Below are 26,072 nucleotides of genomic sequence, written 5' to 3'. Positions count from 1 at the left end.
GGGGTTATTTCAGCGTTTATTGTGACGGCATGCAGTCAGTGGCCTCAGGGTGGATTCAAAGCAGGCCTCTGAGTTAGCCTTGTGGCAGACAGAGAAAAGGAAATGGTAATGTTTGCGGTGACTTCCTCCTTATCACTGTGACAAGAATTTCAGAAAACTTGGCATTGAGGTTATGGTCACTGAGATTTTTAGTATGAAACTCCTACGTTCCCTTGTTCTCAAGTTGAGCCTGCCCAAAAGTGACATTGAGCTAAGCTTTTCAAAACAAGGTAGTTAATCAGAGATTTCATTGCATCATTTAAAAACTGCACATTGTACTTACTCATGTTATCTTTGTCTAATAATAAAGTTTGATGACCTGAATCAGTTCTTCACGGCACTTCACTGAAGTTTGTTGTGCATTGCAATAGTTACTACGATATGCTAATAATATGCTAAAAGATTCTGAAATTTTATTCACCCAAAAATCAACCAACAGCTCCAGAGGCAGCATCTGAGCCAAAGGTTTATTTATTTAACCACACAGAAAATCAAATCCAAACAGCACGTTATTGTTCTATACAGCAGTGTTTCTCCGAGCACAGAGAAGTAAACTCAGCAAACATAAGGCACTGGATCTGAGGTTAGACGACCAGAAACCAGCAGACGGACCTGAAAGAAAAATGTCCAAGCACAACTCACAGTGACCAACAGCCTGATGGGCGCTAACAGCAGCAGCAGTTCTTACACTCCTTTCCAGCCCGCTCCCCTTGGCTTTTTGCTCCCCCCGCACTGATCCACTGAGCTCCCAGTATTAACAACATAAAAAACAAACACGACAAATTTATCTTTGACTCATCAGAGGAAGACTTCTGTAAATAATTTTAGAGAGAGGAGCAGACAGAGCGCTTTGTGTCTGTGCTTACCTTAGCATAGAGACATGGGCACAAACAGCTAGGCGAGCACGCCCATTTAAAGCTTGTTACTGTATGCAAAAACTGAATCTGGGGATTGGCGGGCTCACCTGTGCTAAGCTAGCTAGCTGTGTGTAAAAACTAAAGTGGGAAAAAATTTGGTTTAACTTATTAGATGTTATCTATATACAAAAATGCTAACTTTCTCCCGACAGTCATGGCTTTTCCCACTGCTTTGTGCTCAACTAACTAGCATGATGTAAAAAATAGGAGTGGAAAGATTTTTTTTTTTAAAAAAAACATATGGTTTTAAGAGAGTTACTAAAAGATTGATTTATATAGGAAATAGGAAAATGCTACTTTATACCTCAAGTTTTTTTTGCTAAGCTAGCTAACAAGCTTTGCTAAGCTGTGCTAAATAACTATATGTACAAGTGAGAGTATGGTTTTATGAAAGTTTTTTTTTTATAGATCATAGAAAATTATACTTTACAGTCATAACTGATTTCCCGCTGCTAGCATTAAACTGTGATAATAGAAATAGAGGGGAGAGTATGGTTTTAAGAGAGTTACTAAAATGTATTTATATAGCAATGGTAATTTATGCCTTTTTTACTATATATCTTTATGAAATGAGTATTGTTCTATGCCAGTGTCATTAGATTGAGTAGCATTTTGCTACATTAAAAAAAACAAAGTCTTCGCTGATTTTCCGTTGCTTTATGCTAAGCTAAGCTAAACTGCCACAGACATGAAAGCGTTTCCTCTCAGGCAAGAAAGCTAATAAACATATTTCCCAAAATCTCAAACACAACCAGTAAAGAAACCCATACATTCATCATGTCAACACAGTGGGTAACTTTTTTAAATCATTCACAATCCTCGTAAACAAACTTTGAGCTCGACATTCATTGAATCCATTCGTCTGAGTGATAAGAAATAGTGCTAACATGCTATGCTAATGCACTTAAAAGAAAAGAGGAGGATAGTGTTTATGTTTTGATACAAAGCAATAAGCTTGTTGATTTAGAGGCAGCAAAACACAAATGGAGTTTTAGATTTTCCGACTCGGGTCCACACTGCATTTCCATGGCTGCCGGTCTACACCAATCAGATCTCCAGAAAAAAGCAAAAGAAAGAAAGAAAGAAAAAATCACCACCTGTGTCCTCTTCTCTCATTGGCTCAGAGCTAATACCGTTTCTCGCGAGCCCATCCCATGTGGGCAGGGTTAGGCTGAATATAGTTATACCCTACCCCCATATCTCTTTCCTGTCTACTCCTGTACACGTCCCTGGTTGGATCGTAGCCACCCCTTCCTCTGCCTCCTCTCCCTCCTCTTCCTCTGTAGGGCCTCCTCTGCCCTCTGTAGTTTGGCACCATCGTTTTAAACCCCTCCACCTCCTCCCAGTCATCCTCCGTGCTGCAGCCCACAGAATGATTGTCCGTCATGGTGACAGGCTTCATGTAGCTGCCCCTCTGGCTCTGTTCATACACGTTGGTGGCATGGACTGGTTTCCGGGGACGGTATTGCGACGGAGAGCCGGGGCTGCTGCTGCTGCCTTTCATAGCTCCCATGGAGATGTCCTTAAAGTGCGGATCAGAAAGCAGAGCAACCTGAGAGCGAGACAGAAGGAGGTCCTGTTACAAGAGGATATGATGCAGCATGACTTTCAAAATAAAACACCTAGTAATAAAAAGCTACCAGGACGCTCTGGAATGTCAGACTTTCTCTAATAAAAGCCACAGGGTAGAGAAATTTAACTGGTTTCTTTAAACACTCAGATTTACATACTAAGAGCCAGTTAGTTAACAGGATGTTAAAGGATGGGTTTTAGTGGGGGGGGGGGATCTCAATTGATGGGATCTCAATTTCTTAAGATCTCATCAAGATTATTTGACGTAACAACTTTTAAAACAAATCACTTTGTTATGAAAAGCTACCAGGGAGTTCAGAAATGTGACACATTATGGAAACTGTCAGATTTCCATAATAAAAGCCAACACCTGCTTACAGGAAATTGAAGGATGCCTTTCAGTGATCTTTTAAAGATAAAAGCCACTTCTAACTACTTATTAGATATTAGTTTCAAAATCAAAACCCGAAGTTAATTTGATTAGGTTATCAAGTTGCTCAGAAATATACGTACTATGGGCATGTCGTTAAGTGGCGGATCCACCAGGAGCACTGCTCGTGGCAAACTCTCCCCCGGATCTCTCTTGAAGCCTATCAGGAAAACAAAATGAATTAAAAAATTTTCCACCTGACAGTTAAAAGAAAGCCATAACACTTTGAAATGTAAGGACTTCATCTCCCAGAATTCCTGCTTACTATAATTGGATGGGACCATCACTGATCGGTTACTGTTGGTAGTGGGAATGTTAGACGCAGCGGCGCTCTCCAGAGGACTGGAGATGTGGATGTTCCCGTGGCCAGGCATCGTGTCCCCGTTGATTGCCTGAAGCTGGTGCTGCTGCATCGCCCCCTGGCTCACCTGGAGCTCCTGGTGGGTGGATGCAGTTTGATATGCCAGAGAGGAGGGGCTGTACGGACCCATGGCTGTGGGGTACACCGGGACCCCCGCGCCCTGATTTGGGTGGTAACCCTGAGATGAAGGCGAGGGACCCGAGTATGGTGGAGGTGGGGAAAGATACCCAACTGAGTAGCTTGGGTTTCGTGCAGGCATCTGTTGCCATGGCATCCTGGGGGGTTGTGGCTGGGTGATGGGGTACCTGGCCTGGTTGAAGGAGGGTTCAGCCGGACCGGGGGGCTCATCGAGCGCAGCCTGGTTGTCATATTGAGAGGGCACCGGTGCTACAGTGGGAGGGTACTGGTGAGGCGGATAGCCCTCCTGCGGGTTGGTGGGGGTGTTGCTGGGGGTGTTAGAGGGAAGGCACTGTGGGGACGGGGAACGGGAAGATGGCTTGGGCTGCATGGCATGGGCCTGCTGCAGGGGGACGAGGTACAGGTATGGTGGGTATATGGGCATGGAGTAGGCCTGTAGAGGAAGAGAGCAGAGGCAGGACTCAGCATCAGCCCCTCGTTATTTTACTTAAAAGTGCATCAAAAATAACTTTTATTTTAACAAAATTAAAGTACATCTTGTAGTGCTTGGCATTATTTTTACATAATTTACCACATTAAAATCTGTGTAAACAATACCTGTTGCTAGGCAACTGGGCATGCTGCATCAGAAGTCATTGTTTACGTGGTTGTATTTTTTTGTTTTTATTCCAAATGTTCCCAAAATACAGCACACGATGAATCAACTTGTTAACAGGAAATGTGAGATGATGGGCTTTTACTTTAACACAACTCTCAATCCTCTTCTCCAAACCTGGTCTGTGTCTTGTGGGTGTGCGTTTGTGTGTCTGTTGGTCCAGGCTTACGTCTTACCTTAACGCCCAAGTTAAAGAAAAACCTCAAGATGTTGACGTCTGAGGAGAAAAACAAAAAACACAAGGATACAAAATCCTGATCAGATATCTCTTTCATGGTGTTGCTCACTGCGCTGACACATCGCAGCCTCTACTTTTGCTCCATGAAAACACTGACCATTAACGTACAAAACTCATCTCTAGTCTATTTCAGCTGCTTCGTCTCACAGGGAAGCACCAGCATGTTCTTTATGTCTGACCCTGCCTGTATGGTGGCCTTCGTGCACATCTGTGAGTATTTTCTTTGCCTAAATGGGTCAAAAGCAGTTTTTGTGGAAGGACAGGTGTTTCCCGCTGAGGGAGTCCGTGTAGGACATCCAGTGCTGATTAAACTAAAGCATGTGGATATTTTCTCATGTTTTCAAATCTGCTGAAACACTTCTGTCATGCCTAATTTTTTTCATTATTTCGTTTTACTTTGACAGTCAGCACCGTCTTTGAATATAGAGCTGTGAGTCTCAGAGCACGACACAGGCATGGCTCTGATGGCTGATCTGATTGTTCAGTTTTCTATGGCGACAGTTGACGTGGTTATTTATCATCTTAGGACTCTTTGGTGTGGCTCACCTGTGGGCAGGTCGTCCCCGGACTTGTTGGAAGAAAGGTTTGGAGTCGCAGCTATCTCGCCTCTCTCTCCCTGGGGGAATCCGGGATAAAGGAGGTCCTGGTAGAGCTGGGACATCTGCTGCAGGGGGACGGGTCCGGGGAGGGGCTGAGGAGGAGCAGTATGAGGGGGGTGAGGTGGGGATAGCTTCTCGGAGGCAGGTGGAGCTTGAGACTCAGGTGCAGACTGGTGCTGTTGTGGTGGGGCTTCGGTTTGGGTCTGGGGAACAATGGTGGAGGCAGAGAGAGAAAGGGAGGGATGTGGGACCTGGGAAGGGTGAGGAGCCTGGGCGGGGGGGTGGGGAAGGGAGGCCTGGGGGTAGGAAGCCACAGGAGTGGGATAAGAGGTCTGAATGTGGGGCTGGAGGTCAGTCTGAGGCAGGACAGGCGCCTCTGTGCCAGACTGCGGCTGATCCTGGGGCTCGCTCAGCATCATGGGTGGGCCCATGATTTGTGGTAGAGAAGCCTGACTTTCAGTCTGGATTTGGGGTAAAGAAGACTCTGCTTGTTCCTCAGCTGAGGGCACAGAGACCTGGGTCTGGACCTCAGGTGGAGGAATTTCACTTTGGAAAGCCTGAGATGCCATCAGAGGGCCTCCAGTATTTGGTAAAGAATCTGAAAGAAAGAGAGAAGACATGAAGACCAAAGTAAATTACTGACGTGCCAGCTGCTGATACATTTACCAATTATCTGCCTAAAAAAATACAAAACAGTCAAAATTAAGCACAAACTAAGGGGTGAGAACAAATATCTTTCAATTAAACTTCAAATATATTTGTTGTCTGTTAATCACGTTACTGATTTTCACTTTATGTTTATTAAAATCTCGCTGAAAACTGAAAAACAATCTTCAATTTCCCAACAACAGAAATAAACCTGTTACAGCACAGTACAAAAATCCTTTGGATCATTTCACCCTTCAGAACAACTCTACCTCTATTTTCTTCTTTCATACGTCACCTGCTGGAGTTTTATAAAGGCTTACAGTTGAGAATTATAAGGGGTGTGGCCACTTTCACTGTTAGCTGGGTACTAGCCCCAAAAAGCCTAGCCCCACTGGCTATAGCCATCATTTAAATTGTTTACTACTAAACACCCAGAGCCTGAACCACCTGAGCAACCCCAAAAATGCTGGAATGGTAATAAACAAAGCTCTTATTTTGAAAGGCGCATCTGATTCAAAAGGATTTTAACCCCCAAAATAAACTTAAAAATAGTTTTTACTGGTTTAAACTGAAAGTCTGCTACTCTGTGTCAGTCTGGGGATATCTGTGTATTTACTTCTGTGGACAGCCTGCAGTCTAAACTGTGACACGAGCCTGAAACTGAACAGATTTCTTACTTGTGGTTGGAGGTGGAGCAGGTGGAGCCTCCCGGACTTCAGCTGAAGGATGAATTAAGGAGGAGGAGGAGGGTGGAGTCTGAGAGCGGAGGAGAGAAGTGATAGGTGGAGAGGAGCGGGCGGCGGGGAAGCCTGGTGCAGCTGTGGGTGGGGAAGCAATGGGAGTGATGAAAGTGGGAGGAGGAACTGAGGAGGAAGGAGGAGGAGAGGTGGTTGGCTTAGGAAGATGAACAGATGCAGGGGGGAGTTTAGAGGATGAGGAGGAGGTGGGTGAAGCTGCGGGGAGAACGGGGGTGCTGTAGGAGAAGGCAGATGATGGGACAGAGGGAGGCAGCGGTGCTTCGCCTTTTGGAGAAGGTTTAGCAGCAGGAGGAGCAGCAGGAGGAGGAGGAGAGCCCGGCGCAGCAGTGGCTGAGGCGTAGGAAGGTGTGTTTGTTTTAGCAGCCGGAGCTACAGAAGTGAGTGGCAGGCTGACAGAGGGGCTCGCATTTGGCATCAAGGCCTTGACAAAATTCAGCCCCGAGGGGGTGGAGTCAGAAGGTTTAGCAGCAGGAAGGGCGGGGCTGGTCATGGTGTCAGGTGTAGTGGTTGTAGAGGTTGCTGTAAGAGGTGGGGTGGAGGGTGTGGGTTTGTCCAGGGCAGAAGGAGACGGAGCTCTGACATCTTCAACGGGGCTCTTCTGTAAAAGGACAGAGCAGCAGCGATCAGACTCCAGGTTTTAAATTCCAGACGGTCCCTGAAGGTCTCAGGTAACATTTCAACGACCAAATGCACAGAAAAAAAACAGCTGCTCAGCTTCTGGGGTCAGGTGGAAACTTCAGATTTGATAGATCATATATGGAGTGACCACATTCTTCATAGAGCTTCCTTACTGAAGTCCCAGGTACGAAGCAAACTAGAACTCGTGCACTCATAGGCTTTTTCTCATTTTCAGAGGTTTTTTACCGATTTAAAAATCACCTCATGGTCTCGCTCTCACATCGTTTCTCGTTGGAACGATTGCCGTCTCTCTTAAAGAGCATGGCAGCACAGCTTATGTTACATCTGAACAAAGTCAGCGCGGTGGTGGAGCGATGATGATTTGGGCACCAGTCATTGAGTCATACATGAAGCCATCTTTATACAAAAGTGTTCTGTGTAAATGTAGGCCCCCGTCAGCTGTCTGACACACAAACACTGTCATGCAACAGGACGATGGTCCAAGCCAAATTACAACCGAATGGCTAAAAAAACGAAGCAACCATGAAGTCCATGGAGGGCTGTGGTGAAAACTTAAGAGCTTTGCATAAATTACCATCTGTAAACCTCAATGACTGGAAGCAACGTTGTAAAGACATCAGGTCAAAACTGGTCCACAGTGATGTGAGGGAAGGACAGTCTCAAAGAACGTTTGTCCTACAAGCTCCTGAATGCTGTGACGTACGTAGTTTTCAGAGGACGGCAAACGCCTCACGAGCTGACAGCGTGCGATTAGTTATTTTAATTTATTTTAACTTATGTTTTGTATTCATCTTATGTTTTATTGTTGTTAGTTTCTAAGTATTTTAGTTTTTATTCAGCAATGTAATTTTCCTACAAAGCTTCCTGATAGGCTTTTTAATTTGATTTTCTTTATTAGCATTTCATCTCATTTTCTAATTGTTCTCAATTTAATTTCATGTACTCTAATTCTACTTGCAGGCCTTTCCATTTTAATTTAATTTCTTTGATGTTTTGTGTTTTTAATTTGAGTTTCGTGTCACTGCTGATTATTTTGTTTCATCCCTTTTTCTTCTGTCAGTCGTCTGTGTGAAAGGTGCTTTACAAATAAAGTTAGCATCAGTGTATCACTGAGCCTCGGCACCAGGATGCTTTTAACTTTAAATGCAGATCGTTGCATTAAACCTCCTAAATGAAGACAGGAATGTTCACCGGCTGCTCCCATTAACAGTCATGTACGCACTAACTGAGCAGGCGAAATCATTCACAGCTGAATGTGAACAATGTCACATATCATGCGGTGCCTTTTTGTGCTGGTGATTAATGTTAGGGTGTTTAGTCTGTTTAAATCAAACTCTGGTTAGTTTTCCCCTTTTGACGAGGCTGTGCAGATGTGAACACTGTACAGAGAACACAACCTCCAAAGTACAGTTCACAACGAACACAGCGGTTCGTTTATGGTGTGAACGCGATCCAAACCAACTACTATAAGCTTGAGCTACAGCACGCCCCGTAAGCTTGTGTTCTTTTGTATTCTCTGCTGGAAGGTCCTACAGATGTGCAGCGGTCTGTGCGGGATACCAACTAGCTGGGAAATGAATCAATTCTCCATTTTCTCACACAGCATCTTCTTCCTGTATTTACTTTAGTTGCTTCCACACCAGACGCATCAGGCCAATGAGCAGACTGAAATGCTCTCACGTAGTTTGTAGTGATGCATTCTGGTCCGCTTGGACTTCGCTGTGTGCAAACAAACGAAACTGCGAGGGAAAAGCTGCAAGTTTACAAACTCATCAGCTGATTCGGACCAGAGGAAATGGCCCTGAGAGCGTTTCTGCATCATAACATGTCTCCCTGTTTGTGTCCGTTTGTGGTCTGAACTCACCGTCTTGTTCCTCTGAGATCGCTTCTTCTCTCCTTTCCTCTTCCCTCCCTCTCCCTGTGTCCCCAGCTGAGACTGAGGGGAGAAAAACAAACATTAGAAACATTAAAAACTAAAAAACATCTGCTGAACAAGAAACAGCGTGAGCATGATGAATTAAATCCAAACTCTCATCCTTCCCGGAGCGTCGTGTATCAGCCTCTGAGGAACATTTTCAGACTTTTACATGTCCTAACAGCGAGCCTGGAGCTCGTTAAACATTTTTACCATATGGGCCACTTGCTGTGTGTTTTCTCTGTATCCCATCAATGCACTATTCCCCGAGTCCACATCAATACTTCGACATAGAAACACAACACTGAGGAAAATGAAGGAGAGGAAACGAAGCAGTGAAAATAGTGTCTGTAAATGTGAGTAACACTCCTGTCTGGCAGTCAGAGGTGAGCGAGGTAGAAAATAAACATAAAACTCTCAGTAAACTACGACACGGCGCCTGCAGGCTCCTCGACAGGTCAGAATCCATGTCGGCTTCTGTTTCTCCAGCTTACAGATGAGTTTCCACCTCTTGCTTGCTTCTGTAGGAGACTTTGATTTGTTCTGCTCCTGTTGAAGTTTTCAGTAACCACCAGCGGCCATGTTTAGCAACACGCTGCATCAGCGCAAACAAAAACAAGACGCTGCTGGTATTTACAAAGAGAGCACAGTGACACGATCACGTGAGAGGCACTGACCCCGTTTCATGTGCATGTCTGGGTCTGCTTTTCTCTGTAGGCTCCTCTTGTTGGTGTTTTTAATATTGTTCACATGTGTAACACAGCAAAGCCAGAGCTGACAGGAGGAGCAGAAGCAGTGAAGAAAAGAAAAACGGGAAAAAAAACAGGAGAAAAATAAAAGTGTGGAGGAGAATATTTGCGAAACAGTTTTTTTCTGCTAACTCTACTATTTAATGTAATTAAAACAAAGAAAGAAAAAAGTCTCATGTCTCATCTTTTTGTTCTCGATATTAAAACGTCTGCGTTCAGCCGTAAAACTGAACACCTCTCTGCGCTGTCTGGGAATAGTCAGTGAATCTGGCCCCAGATGTTTAAACATCAGCTCGCTGCCTTTCTAAAAGGGTTCAAACCGGCCGACCCAGCCTCAGCAGGACGTTCAGGTTTATCTGCACCTATCATGAAATCAGCCTCATGTGAACTCACGCCCAGTGCGGGGAAGCTGTGCTCGTCTCTGAGCTGGATCTCCACCAACGCCACGTTCCTCTCCTCCTCCTCTTTGGCCAATCGCTGCTCCTCTGTCAGGCCGAACGCCACCTCCGCCGCACCCACAGACTTCCTGTAGAAAGACACAGAAATGCAGAAGAACTTTATTTAATCCAAAGAGCAACAACAGCAGCGTAAAATGAAAAGAACTACAAAATAAATAAACTAATAATCGAGCTCAAAATGATATTTATGCTTTATATAAACCATAGAGGAAGATTATGAAGGAGGGGTTCAGTGATCGTGTCATTGTGTGATCCAGCACTGATGTATACAAACAGAGATGACACACCTGCTGGTTTTGGCCCCGCCCTGCTCCTCTACATTGGCCTGCGGGGGCCAGGAGTGCTGCTTCAGCGTGCGGCCCCCTGAGCCCGGCGCCGCTGCCTGAGAACCAGAGGACGACGATGGCCCGACGGACTTCCCCCTTCCTCGGCCTCTCCCCCGCTCCTCCCACTCTGAAGGAGAAAGAGAGTTTCCACAGACTGCACTCATGCAATAAACCTGTAACATACGTGTACGCGCACGTGTTCACCTCCTCCGTGCCCGTTGCTGAGCCTCTTGTCACGGTTGCCCACCTTGCTCCACCCGCTGTCATCACTGGGAGGGCGGACACTCCACAAAGGCACCACCTGCCTTAAAACACACATAACAAGATTTGTCACGTCTGTGCAACCTCCACGACACTGAGCGTGTGTGCGTGCTGTTAGTGCGACCTACTTCCTGCCCAGATCTTCTATGTAAACGGTCACTGGCTGGTTATTGGCCGGCACCTCCTTGATGACGGCGCTGTAGAGCCGATTGGTTCCCTCGAGACGAACCTGCAGGTGACGCACAAACAGCGTGAAACATGCACTCGATGAGGATCACACACACACACACACACACACACACACACACACACACACACCTGGCAGCGGTCTCCTACAGTGAACTGCATCCCAGCAGCGATGCAGTAATCCAGCTTCTGTTGGGCTAAAAGAAAAAAATAAAATAAAATGTGAAACATTCACTTTTAACTTTTATTAAAAAATGATTTTCTGATCACTTTGAGTCCAAAAAGTGTTCAGAGTTCCCCTTCAGATCTTTTATCCCCAGCCTGACGTCTGTTTTCAATCTTCCTACAAAATCCAAAAACAGGGCTGATTGTCACACTTTCAGCGTCTGCACCACCTGCTACGCTGCCACTGTTTTGCATATTTAAACACAGGTTATCACATCCAGCTGCTGCTGCCTGCCACCAACAGCTGTGTCCAGCTAAGTGGAGCAGTGGTCCTCCGCTTTAACGATCAGGCTGGGCACAGACGTCCCGCCTCATCGACAAGCCGGGACGGCGCTCAGAGCCAGTACCAGTCATTCTCTTAGTAGATGTTAAAATTGTACACAGCCTCAACACTTCTGCCCTCTGACCTCATCAGGATTCATGCCTCGTTCTCGCATTATTGCAGTCACAAACTCAGGTGTCCACCTCACCTGCAGGTCCACTGGGGTTATGACCTGATCAGTTACGGCCAAGAGGTAAAAATGTAGTTGACATCGAGCCCCGACGTGCCGTGAGGAATATGAACTCTTGTTGGCAAAGAAATAATTTCAGAGAGCCGGCTGACCCGGACTTGTTGCCAAATGCAGCGCTCTGATTGGTCAGATCTGTTTATTCGTGTTTGAAAAAAAGATTACAAAATGGTTTGAAAAAATAAAAGCCTCAAATCTGCCCAGTGAAGTGATGCAGTCAGCGTTAACAGCTGTAGTTAAGATCAGGCGAGTCTGACTAATTTTACATGTTCGACATGTGAAGGAGTTTAGTTTATATTATATAATCACTGATGTACGAAGGACGCCATCCAAAAGTCAGTAGAGGATCAAAGCCGTGAATGACAGCTTTGATAAACCGTGTCAGCATAACTGGCGCTTCACAGCAGGTTCATAGCCTTGGGAACATCCCAACAGAATCCCATTGGTGTGCAGAGAGTTCAATACAAAGTCCATAACTGCAAGTTGTCCCAAACGTTCAACTCTGTAAAGTGTCCACATTGAACATTACAGTCTGACGATCAGCGGGCAGTTTGAAGCAGCCCCGAAAGAAAACCAAGCCCAAGACGACAAATCTCAACAGTGAGTCTGCGCTGCTATTTGAAGTCTGAGTTAGTTTAATGAATATAAAACTGTCTCCTTTGAGTCTATATTTATACGTAATGTGATTGTGACCTCTGCAGCTGACAGGGTTTCCCAGCATTTATCCAGCACCACAGTAACACCTGAGAAACCTGAAGCACTTCCTGCAGACAGCTTTCTGTGGTTTCAGTGGGAGCTTACCACACATTACCAGCACTCACTCAGGTGTGATGCACCAGCACAGATACACATCATGCACTCCCAGCATATTTCTAACAGTGGCGTGCCTGCAACACCACAGGAACCAGTGTCTCCTCTCTCTGCTCACATCGGTTTGCTCTCAGCTCAGCCAAATTCCCAACTAAACGATCCTCGCGTTTGCTTTTGTCAGACCACTGTAGGAAATAGTACCACCAACATGGCCGGTTATAACCGATGCAAACCAGCCTTTACTTTTAAGCAGTGTTCTGGTCTGCTCGTCTTCAGTCACCCGTCCAAGCAGCCGGACGTTCTTATAACTTATGAAAGTGTTCTTGACCCATACGTGACCATCAGACTGCTGCTTACACCACTCACATCTTTAATGTGCTGCATACCACACATCCCTCCAGCCCACGCACATGTGTAAACACAAGAATGTGTATTTAAATTTTACTTAGTTTTTAAACTCGTGTTGCTCTAGTTATTTTTATCCTGTGAAAATGTTCAACAAACATGTTTCATCGTAACGGTGACCTCGCGTGAACTTACACACGACAAACTGATAGTGAAGCAGGTCGTTTCTTTGGACATCGCCCTGGGATCTGACTACTTTTAGACGCATGCTTTGTTTTTCTGTGTGTGTGTGTGTGTGTCACCTCTCTTGGACTTGTGCCAGACATCGTACTCCACATTTCTGAGCAATGTCGGGTTCAAAGATCGCCTCACCCTCTGAGGCAGCCCACGCCCACGGCCCTGTTACACACACACACACTTCAGTGACAGTACTACCCTGTGTGGTTGTTATAAAACATGTGTTTTATGAATGTTACCCTGTAGCTTTGGTTGTGCTTTGTGGAGGTAGGGCTGGTTCCATTTTCCACCCTGAGCCACAAAAACAGACATCATGAGATTATTAAAGCCTTAAAGTTTTACTGTGTTTGATAAAAGGAGCTGAGAACACTTACAAAGGAAACAAAGTGTCAATATGTCCAAATAAGTAGGTAATCAGTTTTTAGTATACAAAAGTAAATCAATAACGATGAGGAAGTAAACAAAACCAGCAGCCTGTGAATTCACTGCCAGTAAATAAAAATGAAGTGTGAGTGCTCGTTTACTAAAAATCAGGCACAAGGTGCTGGATTTTGACTCATTTCCCTTCACAGTAAAAGTTATCATGCAGGTGAATAAACCGCTGCTTGATGCCAGTTTCCTACCACAGCGCCTCGTCTACATCCAGGTCGGAGTCGTCGCTGCTGGGGCAGGCGGGCATGCAGTCGTCGCTCAGGAGGTCGGCGGGTCGGCCGATCCGCTGACAGGAACCCAAATAGCTGCGGTCCACCTTAAACACGCCTTCGTACAGCAGCTCGTACAGGACGGCTGCAGGAGAATCACACAGAGACTCGGGATGAGGGTTTTTCTGGGGTTTGCTGCCGTGTTCGTGTGAATCACAGGAGGTCTAATTATAGCCTGAAGTCTAACTTTTGATAAGAGGCGAGACAGAAATTCAATATTTGAACCAAGAAAAAAAAAAAAAGTGAGTGAATGGGTAACCCACGCTCTGTGGGCTCATCCAGTTTCATTAAACTGTAATCACTGACTTACTGTCTTTGCAGGCTGCATTTAAGTGGATGGATTGATTATGATGAACAATCACATAATAATACAAGACTGTCATGTTGGGCGAGCCTCGACTTTGACTGCCACCTTTTTAACAAAGCATCAGACCCCTGCTGTGGGCCTGTATGAAGAATAGCCTGTAGTCTCTTTTCCACTGGCATCTACTTGGCTTCACTCTACTTTGTTTCAGTCGTTTTCTATTACAACTGAGCGAAACCTCAATGTAGGCGAAGCAGTTACAGCAAGGCAGCCCGAAGCCCCACAAGCTCTTTGTACGCGACACAAACACAACAATGGAGGGCATCGGGGTGCAGGTATACCTGCTGCTCGGCCCATGTGGCGATTAGCTGGTATTATCCGGTACCTACTCAGCCAGGGTTTCACTCCGAAAATGTGACGTCAAAAGACAGAATGTCACTGATTGGCCAAGAAGTGAAAACACCACGTGAGTCACGAGCGTAACGCCTTCACAAGAATTTTTGAAACCCGACGATGAGGAAGACGGCTGCACCACAACATCGTGGTCCAGCAACAAGGTGGGTTTTAGCAGCAGGCGTACCATCACCCTGACGTCCTCCATTGCTGTGTTGTGTTTCTGTCGCACACAAATGACGTCAGGGGAGTTTCGGGCTGCCATGTTGAACTATGTTTGAGCTGGTACTCAGTGAGACACGCTGGGTGGATGTGGGCCACGACCCCACTCTACACCCCTACAAGGTTTCACCACTTTTAGAGATATCGTGTTCACAGACAGAACGCTACATGAAAAACTTGACCTTCACATCAGAGGTAACAAATACGTTTGATAGACGATCCCGAGGTGAAGATTTAAGGGGGAAAGTGATACGAGGGCTCAGGCAGTAAAGCATCTACCAACCAGAAGATCGAAAGATCAGTCTGTTCCTTTGGTCCAAGTATCCTGAACCCCCACGTTTTGACTGTGTTGTAATGTTAGATAGTGCTGCATGAATGTGTGTCTGTGACAGGGTGAGTGAAGTGAATCTAGTTTGTAGTACAGAAAACGTTCTGAGTCAGCAGACACCTGCGAGCTGCTCACAGACTGAGTTTAACTTCTGTGTTTATGCTGCAAAGTGTCAGTTTAGTCGGGTCGCTGGACTTCAGAAACTTACACTACAGGAAACACTACAAGCTTACGTTACATCAAATTAACGGGCAGTAATTAGACGACAGCTACTGTTAGAGATGTCAAACAGAGACATCAGTGTTAAACGCTGGACACACAGCAGCATGAATCAGAGGCTCTGCAGGCTCTCCTGTGATTGTTCACCTTTAGCAGAGTTAAGACAAAACCAGTTTGAGCAGCGTGGTTAATGACTCACGCTGCTCCTCTTGCACACTGACTAAGAAGTGTTATGAAGACTTGAGCTGAAAGGGTTTCCTCGGAGTGCCGCAGCCTTACACTGACTATGTGGTGTTTGGTTTATAATGTGGTCTCTGTTCTCTCATTTTCTCTGCCGAGTGCCCACATTTTGATTGATGTTCTCATCTGTTTGTTATGAATTCACTGAGACTTCTCTTCAGTGATGATTACCCTCCCTGAGAGGATCTGCAGGATCAGTTAAACTCTTTTCCGCTCTCCTTGTTTTACAAACAAATGAAATCACAGACACTCACACTGGCAGAGTGCGGTGTTCTTGATCCGGCTGATGGGATAAACGCTGTCATAGTGATTCCCGTTCAGGAAGCACAGCTGCACCTGTAGAGGCAAACAAACGGTTCGGCTTCAGTAAATAAAAGAGTGGAAACTGAAGCGAGAAGAGCCTGAAAGGCTTCGGGGATGAACCGATCTTTTTTTCCTGCTTTAAAATGTCTGGTAAAGACAAAATAACAAGCTGTGTCGTTTGAAAAATCGCCGTTAGCGTCTCAAAGCTTCCGCCTGACAGCTTGGTGTATTTTCTGAAAGTTTTCCTCCGACAGGAAATGCAAATCGTGTCTCTAACTAAACGCTCGGCCGAACGCGTCCACCTCACCTTGTCCTTGAAGTTGTTGCCTGTGATGTTGACGGCTGGCTTGCCGGGCTCCTGGAAGATCAGAAAATCCCTCCTGCAGGAAGAGATCAAAAGAGACGAAGAGAGAGAGAGGAGAGGATGAAATGAGATGACGAAGCTTTGGTGACTCATCGTTTTCACCATCTGATGCTAAACTCGGGGGCAGGAACGCAGATTCCTCCAACTATAAATGAGGACGAGCTTCCGCACGTTTGGACCCAGAGAGCCAAAGCTGTCACACCTGGGATGATTTCACCGCCACCTCGGGATGCTGCTTCATATCTGACTGAGATCCCCTTTAAAGCCTAACTCAGGGTTTAAGTGTTGCCGTGTCGACAGACTGATGGTCGTTGCCGACCTGTTAAGACCCCCGAGCCTCGTTCACACACATTTCACAAGCAGATCATCATCAAACTCCGTGAACGTCTCAGACTGTGCGTCCAAACAAAAGGTGAAGGTCTGGGTGTCTTAGAAAACTTAAATGCACATCTTTAAACTAAATAAAAAGAAACGTTATTTGTCTCATTACGTGCAGTTTCCCAAAACAGCTGGCAGCGCTGCCTCAAAGGGAAAATCTTTGGTGACTTCCTTCTTCAGTTATTTTCAGAAAACTTGACCTTTGACCTTGAGGTCGAGGTCACCAAGATCCAAACTCGTCCAAGACTTGTCGTGACAACAATACCCCATCAGTCTTTTACAGCTAGGGGGTAAAAACCCAAACATAATCCATCTATTCTCTTCTGCTCATTTGCGTCCAGGTCATGGGGGCAGAAGATTTTCATCAAGTTTAGCTTCAAAACCTTCTAAAGTAAATGTGGCGCCTCTTTACAGCCACAGACAACGAGTTACGACCATTTTCATCAAAATCATCTGAGCGGTGGCAGTACAGTGTCACTAGGATCATTGCACACATCGTTATCGGCGCTTAGAAACTGCACTGCCATATTATCAAAAACACCTCACACGGCATTGGTCCTCTGCTCAAAACCTGCACCAATGAAACTGGAGGAAGAACTGAGCAGCACACACTCAAAAAGACTAGTTTGAAACCTGGATGCTGACAGAGGTGATTTTAGCTTTTAGTAACAAAACAAAACATAAATGTCTCATAAACGAGTGATTATTGTTACTATGTGAATAAAATATCCAAGTATCACATTTGCACTGGCCACTATATTAGATACACCTTGTTAGTGCCAGACTGGACCTGTTTGCCTTAATTCTTCGTGGCAGAGGTTTAAAAGGCTGCTGGAAACATTCCTGTGGTTTCAGTGACACAACAGCATCACACAGTTAGTGTAAATCTCTGCTTCTACCACGTCCTAAAGGTCCTCTGTTGGATGTCTGGTGACTGTGGAGGCCAGTGAGTATAATAAACTGGTTCAAGAAACCAGTACTGGGAGCTGGGAGGAGTGACACCCAGTGTGGGCCTCTGCTGCTTCATGGTTTAATGTGTTGTGCATTCAGAGATGCTCTTCTGCATACCTTGGTTGGAATATGAGTGCTTATTTGGGTTACTGTTGCCTTCCTATCAGCATTCTGCTCTTAAATCTGACATAAACAAGGCGTTCTCTGCATAATCTGTCAGTTTTGAATTATTCTCTGTAAACCACAGAGATGGTTGTCGGGGAAAATCCCAGCAGATCAGCAGTCTCTGAACTACTCAGACGAACAACCACGCAACGCTCAAAGTCACTGAAATCACTGTTCTTCCTCATTCTGATGCTCAGACTGAACTTCAGCAGGTCGTCTTCACCATTTCTCCACACATAAACAGAGCTGCTTTCATGTGATTGGCTGATTAGACATTTGTGTTAACGAGCATTTAAATAGGTATACTTAATGAAGTGGCCAGTGAGCGTAAAGCTTTATTATCCACAGTGAATAAAGCTCAAACACTGTGGGAACTCCCACTAGGCTTTCTGTCGAGTTAAAGTGCAGCTCTCTGTTCAGAGACCTCTGATCTCACTCACTTGTACATGGCGGCCAGCGCGTTGATCTCCACCTCTCCCACCCATTGCTGGAAAACAGAGAAACTTTATGAGCTTTCATATTAAAATGACCCAGCATGTGAGAACAATAAGAGCGTGTGGTGTTTTTACCTGTGGATCCTGAAGCTTGCACAGGTAATCCTCAAAGTCACCTTCAATAAACTGCAAAACAAAAACAGCAGTGACTTTTTTAGGCAATTTTCTTCCTCAGTTCTCCCAAAAAAACAAAAACATGATGTGTGAGGCTGAAAACAAAGCCAAAATAAAACCGCCACTTCCTCTAAAGGATACGCGAGTCTGTCCCCACAGACTCCAGTGTTACCATGTTTAACTCTGCAGCAGAAATAAACATGTTTACAGCCGACCAGGCCACACAAAACCTAAAACACCGCAGTCAGAGGTAACTAAATTTAGACGTTTAGCCAATGACATGCTGTCGAAAGATATTTTTAACCTCCTAGGACCTGGCGTCCACGTATGTGGACATCACATTTTGGGTTATTTAGACCAAAATACTCAATTTTGCTCTACAAGGACCTGATATCCACTTACGAGGACATTATACTGCCACTGTCCTTTAAATGAATATCCTCATATGTGGATCTAATTTTTCTTAGAAACAAAAATTTGGTAAAAAGAAAAAAATCTGGTAATTCTTTGTTTTTACATTCATCGGGCCCCAATGTGCCCAAATATCAAAGAGAAATTAAAAATGCATGCTGTGGAAGAGTTCAGGTCTTAGGAGGTTAAAAATGAATTTAGAAAAAAAAAAAATCTATCAGACTGTACTCCCTCCATCAAGATATTTAAGAAGTAAGCAAGTGAAAAACAAACAAACACACACAAGAAATTATTTAAAAGTTTTTTGAAATGCGACCTAAAACATTTCCACTCCTCCAGGAAGTGAAGGCAGCAACATGACAGGTGGAGCTTTAATGCTGTTGATCCACCTCTATGCCCCATTCTGACAGCAGCTCACAGCTCCTGCTCTGCCAGCTGCCCAAAGGGCACCCTGGGAAATGTAGTAAAGCCCTGCAGCAGAGCGAGTTTATCACCACTTAAAAACAACACCAGCAGCAGCTTTTGCTTTCATTTCCTCTCATGTGTCACTCAGGGAGTGAAAACCCGCAGAGTCACTCAACCGTGATCTGTGATTCACAGAAGAGTAAATCGACTCCTCGACAGCAGTTTGAGGGTCCAAAAACAGCCAAAAATCTGCTCAGACAGGAAACGTTTGAGCTTTTTCTGTCTCACATTTGGTGTGAACTCACTAACTTTCAGTTCTCAGCTGTTGAAAACAAAAACAAGACATTTAAAAAAAATAAAACATGGTAATTTATATTATTTATCGACGAAACGAGCAGGATCATGATTACGTGCAGCTCATGCATTAAAACAAGACCGAAAGCTCGAGCTTTCACACGTTTTCTGCTATAAATAGAGAAGTTGCGGCTTGTGTGAGAGGCAAAAGCAGCTTCTTTTCTCAATGTTAGGCCACAGGGTGACGTCACTAAAGAGAATAAAGCTAAACTAAACAAACAAAAAGAAAAAAAATTTAAATTCTCTCATGTTTTTACTTGTCTTACTTTACAGACTTATGATTAACTCGACTGCAATTGAATAACAGCTCGGTCCGGCTCTTTAAGAGGAAACGCAAACCCTAAAAATACCAGAACTATTAACTTTGCTCAGCGTCGTCATATTTGTCAAAACAAACAGTGTCGGGAGGCTTCGGTACATCTGCTTATTGAGACTCGGGACACATTTGTTTTGATTTATTGTGAAGTCCCCGACAACCACCAGCCACACCATCGTGAAGATAAATTACAACTGAACGTCTCTGAATAGTGAAAAAAACATTAACTAAACTGAGATACATTAAAACAACCTCTCAGTTACAATAACAGGTTACAGATGGAGAATGCAAGCACATGCTTAGTGAAAATTACTTCTAAATATAAGTTCAAATTCTCAGTGCTGAGCAGACATGGTGTAAGCACCTGTTACATCTACATTTATTATTCATGTAATTTATTAGTTCGAAGCCTCAGAGCTCATAGAGGGGATGTTTACACCTCCCAGGATTAATTATAACACACGGGTGGGACAAAACCGAGCCGCCTCGTTGAAGTATATATATAATGTTTAACAATCACCTTTGTTTGAATGCTGTGTGTAATCAGTACGAACGGGTCACCAGCTGAATTTATACTCACTGGCCACTTCATTAGGTACACCTGTCAGCCGGTCACATGACAGCAGCTCAGTGCATTCAGGCAAGTACACTGGTCAAGATGACCTGCTGAAGTTCAGTCTGAGCCCAGGGATAGGGAGGAAAGTGGATTCAAGTGACTTTGAACGCACATGGTTGTTGGTCTGAGTATTTTAGAAGCTGCTGATCTGCTGGGATTTTTCAGCACAACCATCTCTGTGGTTTCAAGGTCCGAAAAAAACAAAAACAAAAACGGAAAATATCCAGTGAGCGGCAGGTCTCTTGGTAAAAATGCCTTGACGATGTCATGGACAGCCTGCTTCATGTTGATAGGAAGGCAACAGCAACTCAAATGACACCCTTAATACCAAGGCATGCAGAAGAGCATCTCTGTATGCAGAACACATGAAACCATACCGAGCACACACTCCTGTCAGCTAAGAGCAGGAAACTGAGGCTACAATTAACACAGGCTCGCCAAAAACGGTCAACAGAGGACTGGAGAAATATCACCTGATCTAATGCGAGTCTTGATTTCTGCTGCAACATTTAGATAGTGGGTTCAGAATATTTTCTCAACACTTTTCCTCCACAGATCTCAATCCAGTAGAGCACCTTTGTGATGCGGTTGAGCAGGAAATCAGCATGATGCCATCACATCAACATGAACCAAAATCTCTGAAGAATGTTTCCTGCTCCTTGTTGAATCTGTGCCACAAAGTATTAAAGCAGGTCTGACAGCAAAAGGGCATCCAACCCTGTACTACCAAATAAAGCAGCCGGTAAGTGTATACATGGGTATCTGTACAGATAAAGAACTGAAATTGTCCGTAATGTACAAAAATATACACAGTGTCCAACCTATATGATACACTGACTCTAAATTATGTGTTTTTTGATGTCTTTTCATAGGTATGAGTGCAGTTATTGAAGTTTTACCCTTCAACTTTCACTTCAGTTTCCAGGGCATTTGCATGTTTCAGTTTAGTTTGACTAGTTTCAGTGTTCGTTGTAGTCGTTTTTTATCATCATCGTGTGAACAGATTTAAGAAGTTCACAAAAGATATTACAATAAAAATAAAATATCTCACGACACATGGACATCCCAGTGTCAATGAACATCAACACCAAAGCCTCCCGATGACTACTGGGTTGACAAATTTGCTTAAACCAATAAACCTGTTTATTATTTCCCTTTAGTTACTTTTCAAACCACACAATATGGTTTCAGTTTCTTTTTAACACAAATTTCTCCTCCTTTCTATGAATTCTAATTCAGTAAATAAAAAATACTCCCTGGCAGCTATTTTTTTTTACCACAAATCTACTTTCTAGTTCGAAAAGTAAAACCACTTTGCTCTCCCATGATGTTGTTTTATTTTGGTGACACTGTACATACCGCCTCATAGGTGTCTCTGTTCTGCTTCAGAAACTCCACACACTTCGCCCTGACTTTAGTATGAAGGCTTTGGCAATGCAGCACCTACACAGGAGGGGTCAAAGGTCAACAATAAACACAAACAGACATACTTAATATCAATATTCTCACATATATTGTGGAAATATTACATTTACAATTCGTTAAGAAGTTGTAAACAGCTGACCTTTGCAGTCAGAAGCCTAGCAGAGACACTTTTGGGTAAACAAGCCGGAAGTACGATTTAAAAAAGCCACAATTAAATTTTTTTTCATCATTTAAAGTTTATTCATTTGTAGATGTAGGTCTGAGTCTACGCTGAAACCAGAGTTTGTGGGCATAACTTTTGTTCGGCTAACATTAGGACATCGCAGCTGCACACCAAACAGACCAAGCCCAGCTTCTCACCTGTGCTAAGCTAAAAACTTACTTAACGTTAGCATTTTCTGTAGTTTTCCCGTTTTACCTGCTCGGCGACAGCCCGAAACAAACAGGACCCGTCTTTGGCTATCTTCTTCCGATGCAAACCGATCGATTTCAAGTAGTCATCCATTAATTTCTCGACACCCCTCTCGTCAATACTCTGCATGCTTCCGCCGCCGTCCATGCTAGCAGGGTGCTAGCCGCTAAAGATACCTGCGTGTTTTGGACGTCAAGCGGGGCGAAACTTTGCGCTAAAAGTTGTCAATATCGCCACCAAAAAGAGTTACATAACGACATCTACGAACTAAAATGAGTTAGCGTCAGCGGTGACAGCGTCCAGTTTCGTTTTCCTGGAAGCCCGGTTCATCCCGCTGAAAGAATCCCAGCTTCAGAAAGTGAAAGTCAACTTTAGCTCTCACGGTTAGCACGCAGGCTAACAGCTAACAACACGCCCCCTTCACTGTCAAACTTGAACGGAACAGATTCTACAAAGTAAAAGCCTCCATTTGTCAATAACACTCGATTAATTCATCGCGAAATTAACTCTAAGACTCCTCGGTGTATAAAATTCGTTACTGAAGTGATGAATTTAATAATAGTACATTAGTACAACATAATAAAAAGTTCTGTTCGCAGGTTTTCTGACATAATTCATCATAAAACAAAGACTTCCACAGTTGCTATCAAAATAAAAGGATACAGGATACATTTATGGAAACATAAAAAATAATTTAAAAAAATAAACAAGCTCAATAAAAACCAATGAAATAAAATAAAAATGGATAATAATAATACATTTAATTAAATCATTAAAATTTAAATATAAATAAAACCTCTTTTTTTTATAAATTCAAAGGAAAACGGAGTCTTTCAGAGTCACATTTTATTTTATTACTGGACTAGGTTCAGCTTACTTATGTCTTAAGTACTTGAGTCATCTATCCTTAGGTGGATTCACTGACTGTATACAAAACGCAGAATTAAGAACACACAAAGGCTTCACATCGTCTTGCGTATAATTTAATTTAATTAAACTTTGAACAATGAGGTGATAAAATTACATAATTTCAAAAAAAAAACCAAAAAAAAAACCGTGAAGGTATTTTTAAATGTAACTGAGACGGGTGGGTAAGATTATGACAACGTTTTAGAGCCTTTAATTGATTTATCGTTTTTACAAAGAAAGATATATAAGAGCCTACAATTATTTAGTTTCAAACTCTTCTTATGAAAAAAGAGAAAGCTATTAGCAATAAATAAATAAATAAATAAATAAACAAAATACTCATATGAAAATGAGTTATTTCATCCTGTTCGATTTAAATTAAAAGCTGTCTTTTCCTTTATAGAACCATTTTTGTTGTGTTGTATTCAGCTTTCTCCAGGGCGTTTTACAGTCATATTTTATCTATGTATTTATCTATGACCTGAACCAAATGTAAAATGTGCAGATCTCAGCAGCTCAGCATAGTCTTAATAAAGTATATAGAAATAGCAGGAAGCGCCTCGGTCACCTGACTCTTTCTTTTCTTTCTCTCAGTCCTTTTGAGTCCCCCTTTCACTTTTTCAACCGTCAGCGGTTCTTCATCTCTTCCTGTGACTCGCTGTGGTATCGATTTCACTCCAGTAGAGCGCTCGGAGAGAGGCTGCATGTTGACTGAACACAGTGTTCATGACTGTGCCTGCAGATCGCCATTCCAGCCCAAGGATGCCTCTTATCTAGGCATGCATTAATTTAAAAGCCATGTTAACAATAAGCATTCTAGTTAATGCTAGCCACAGTGCATGCTGTAGGTGCTCAACTCCACCAGCCAGCGGGGGACACCATTATCTCCAACCTCTCAGGCTTAGCAGGAATCCCAGTTAGTACATTAAAGCCTTGCATATTTACCGTTAGGAGTCTATCCCAGCAACCACAGGGTGAGAGGCAGGATACAAACTGGACAAGTGTAACACAGAAATACAGACAACCATTCACACCATTTAAACTAAACCCACTAACTGCATGTCTTTGGACCGTGGGAAGAAGCCGGAGTACTTGGAGAGAACCCACGCAAACACGGGGAGAACATGCGAACTCCACGCGGAAAGGCCACGTGGTCAAATGGAACTCACAACCTTCTTGCTGTGAGGCAAAAGTACTTCTGAAAATATACATTTTTGAAAAATGGTCCATCAACCCACTTTCAAGCCTTTTTGTTTCCAGTGAAATGTTCAAACTTTGTACCATAAAACTTTCGTGCAAAGAAAAAGGAAATGATCAAGCAGAAAACTAGCTGGTTTGAAACAAAAGATGGGACCAGAGCCAAGACTTTACTACCAAAAACAGCAGTTCAGTTCACCTAACAGCCACTTGAGGCTGCCTGCAACAGCGAGTCACTCCCCACTGACTCCCATGTTAGGATGTGTAACTTTAGAGCAGAAATAAACATGTTTACAGCCTGACACGAACAACAGTTTCGGTCTCCATAAATTAATAAAACTGTGCAGGTGATTCATGTTTTTTATCACTTCTAAAGCATTATGTGACTAATGTTCTGGCATGTCAGAAAGCAGAGTCTTTATCTGTGACATGTCCTGAATGGCTTGATGTTATTTTCATGTGTTTTCTCGGCATATTTAAGTCAGACATTAATTTAGTTATAGGCAACTATAATAACCTTAGAATAAATGTAAAGTTACTTTTTGTATTTGCACAATTTAACTATATATTTCACCAGCAGGGTGCAGCATTTCACTGCTGTGCTGCTTTTTTAAACTTTAAAACTCATTTATATTAGACACAGACTTTATCAAAACCCCAAATCAGGAAATTTACTTTTTCCAGCAGCACAAGGGTCATGTTTACTCTTAAATGAATATAAAATGTCAGCAACTGAAAAAACAAAGCAAACAAACATCTGTAAGAATATCTGGGCCTCTAATGACGGCGACATATCCTGTAACTGTGAAGCCGGCTATTTATGATATTTAGTACGTTAAGTTAGCATTTTTTTTGCACTAGTAACATGTTTTTGTTGCATTTATGAAGTTATAGAAGTGAAATAAAGTAAATTGTTTACCTTTAATTAAATTTTAATTTTAAATATCAACACAACAATGGTGAAGTGAAGGAAAAATAAGCATCTGTTTGCATGTTCAAGCAGACAACTTATCCAGGCCAGAATCTGTGTCCACCTTCTTTGCTTTCACTTCACCTTTGACCCCTGATGTTGTGATACATGAAAGGTACAGCCTGGCTTCGGCTCAGCTTTAGCTGATATCTCTACAGCACCAACCACAGACACCTTGGAGTTATTTCTTCACATTCTGCTGACAGATTTAGTCAATTTAAAAGATCTCAAGTCATTTTAAACACATTCATTGGCACTAAGTGCCTTTAAATGATTATTCAGTGCTCGTATTCGTCCACGTGTGAACATTTTCTGCCTCTGTGAACGCGTGAGGCGTCCTTGGCAGCCTGACTGCACCTCTAACTGACACGCTTCTCCTCCTCCTCTTCTTCCTCGCCTCTAATGCCATTTACTCAAATCTAATAATGACCTCTGTGTGAGTGCGGCCTTCACGCTTCTCCGCGATTCGCCGAGGCCAGAGCGGCTCCCGGCCAATAGAAGGGCCGCCCGCTCGCCGCCACGGGGACTTACAACATGCCAGGTAACCGTGGCAACTGGCGAGGAGGGGACAGGACCTGTGGCGATTGACACTTATCCTCCCACTCGCCTGGTGAGTGTGGTGTGTGACCTTCATCCCTGGTTTCTGTGTAAAAACTCTGCCCCTCCCTCTCTGCACAGCCAATCTGACAGAGTTTATATTTCAGCTCCATGAAATTTTATTTATTTATTTTTAATTTGATCCAGGCGCCACGCTGAATCCCTGCCCCAGTTAACAGGTTCAGCTTCCTCTGTAACACGATCTTCCTCTCACGTGAGGGAGGAAGACACGAGGGCAAAGGCGAGTCAGATGAAATTAAGCTTCATTG

General features: G+C 43.7%; 1 protein-coding gene across 1 annotated transcript; it reads right to left on the bottom strand.

Annotated features, from left to right (window-relative positions):
• Window positions 1-739: 739 nt before the first annotated feature.
• On the bottom strand, window positions 740-22,542 carry otud4 (OTU deubiquitinase 4). The gene is made up of 21 exons (XM_080888506.1): window positions 22,137-22,542; window positions 21,653-21,736; window positions 18,153-18,203; window positions 18,024-18,070; window positions 16,033-16,105; window positions 15,677-15,758; window positions 13,639-13,801; window positions 13,255-13,306; window positions 13,081-13,177; window positions 11,022-11,086; window positions 10,832-10,932; window positions 10,647-10,747; window positions 10,404-10,569; window positions 10,052-10,184; window positions 8,859-8,930; window positions 6,275-6,953; window positions 4,897-5,547; window positions 4,289-4,329; window positions 3,224-3,890; window positions 3,042-3,118; window positions 740-2,508 (listed from the first exon to the last, which is right to left on the bottom strand). The coding sequence occupies exons 1-21, from the start codon at window positions 22,275-22,277 to the stop codon at window positions 2,083-2,085; spliced, it is 3,969 nt and encodes a 1,322-aa protein (XP_080744632.1). The 5' UTR covers window positions 22,278-22,542; the 3' UTR covers window positions 740-2,082.
• Window positions 22,543-26,072: the final 3,530 nt, after the last annotated feature.

The sequence above is a fragment of the Rhamphochromis sp. 'chilingali' genome (assembly GCF_963969265.1).
Source record: "Rhamphochromis sp. 'chilingali' genome assembly, chromosome: 1".
Lineage (NCBI taxonomy): Eukaryota > Metazoa > Chordata > Actinopteri > Cichliformes > Cichlidae > Rhamphochromis > Rhamphochromis sp. 'chilingali'.
The sequence above is the reverse complement of the archived record's forward strand: the minus strand, read 5'-3'. Positions and strand labels throughout refer to the sequence as shown.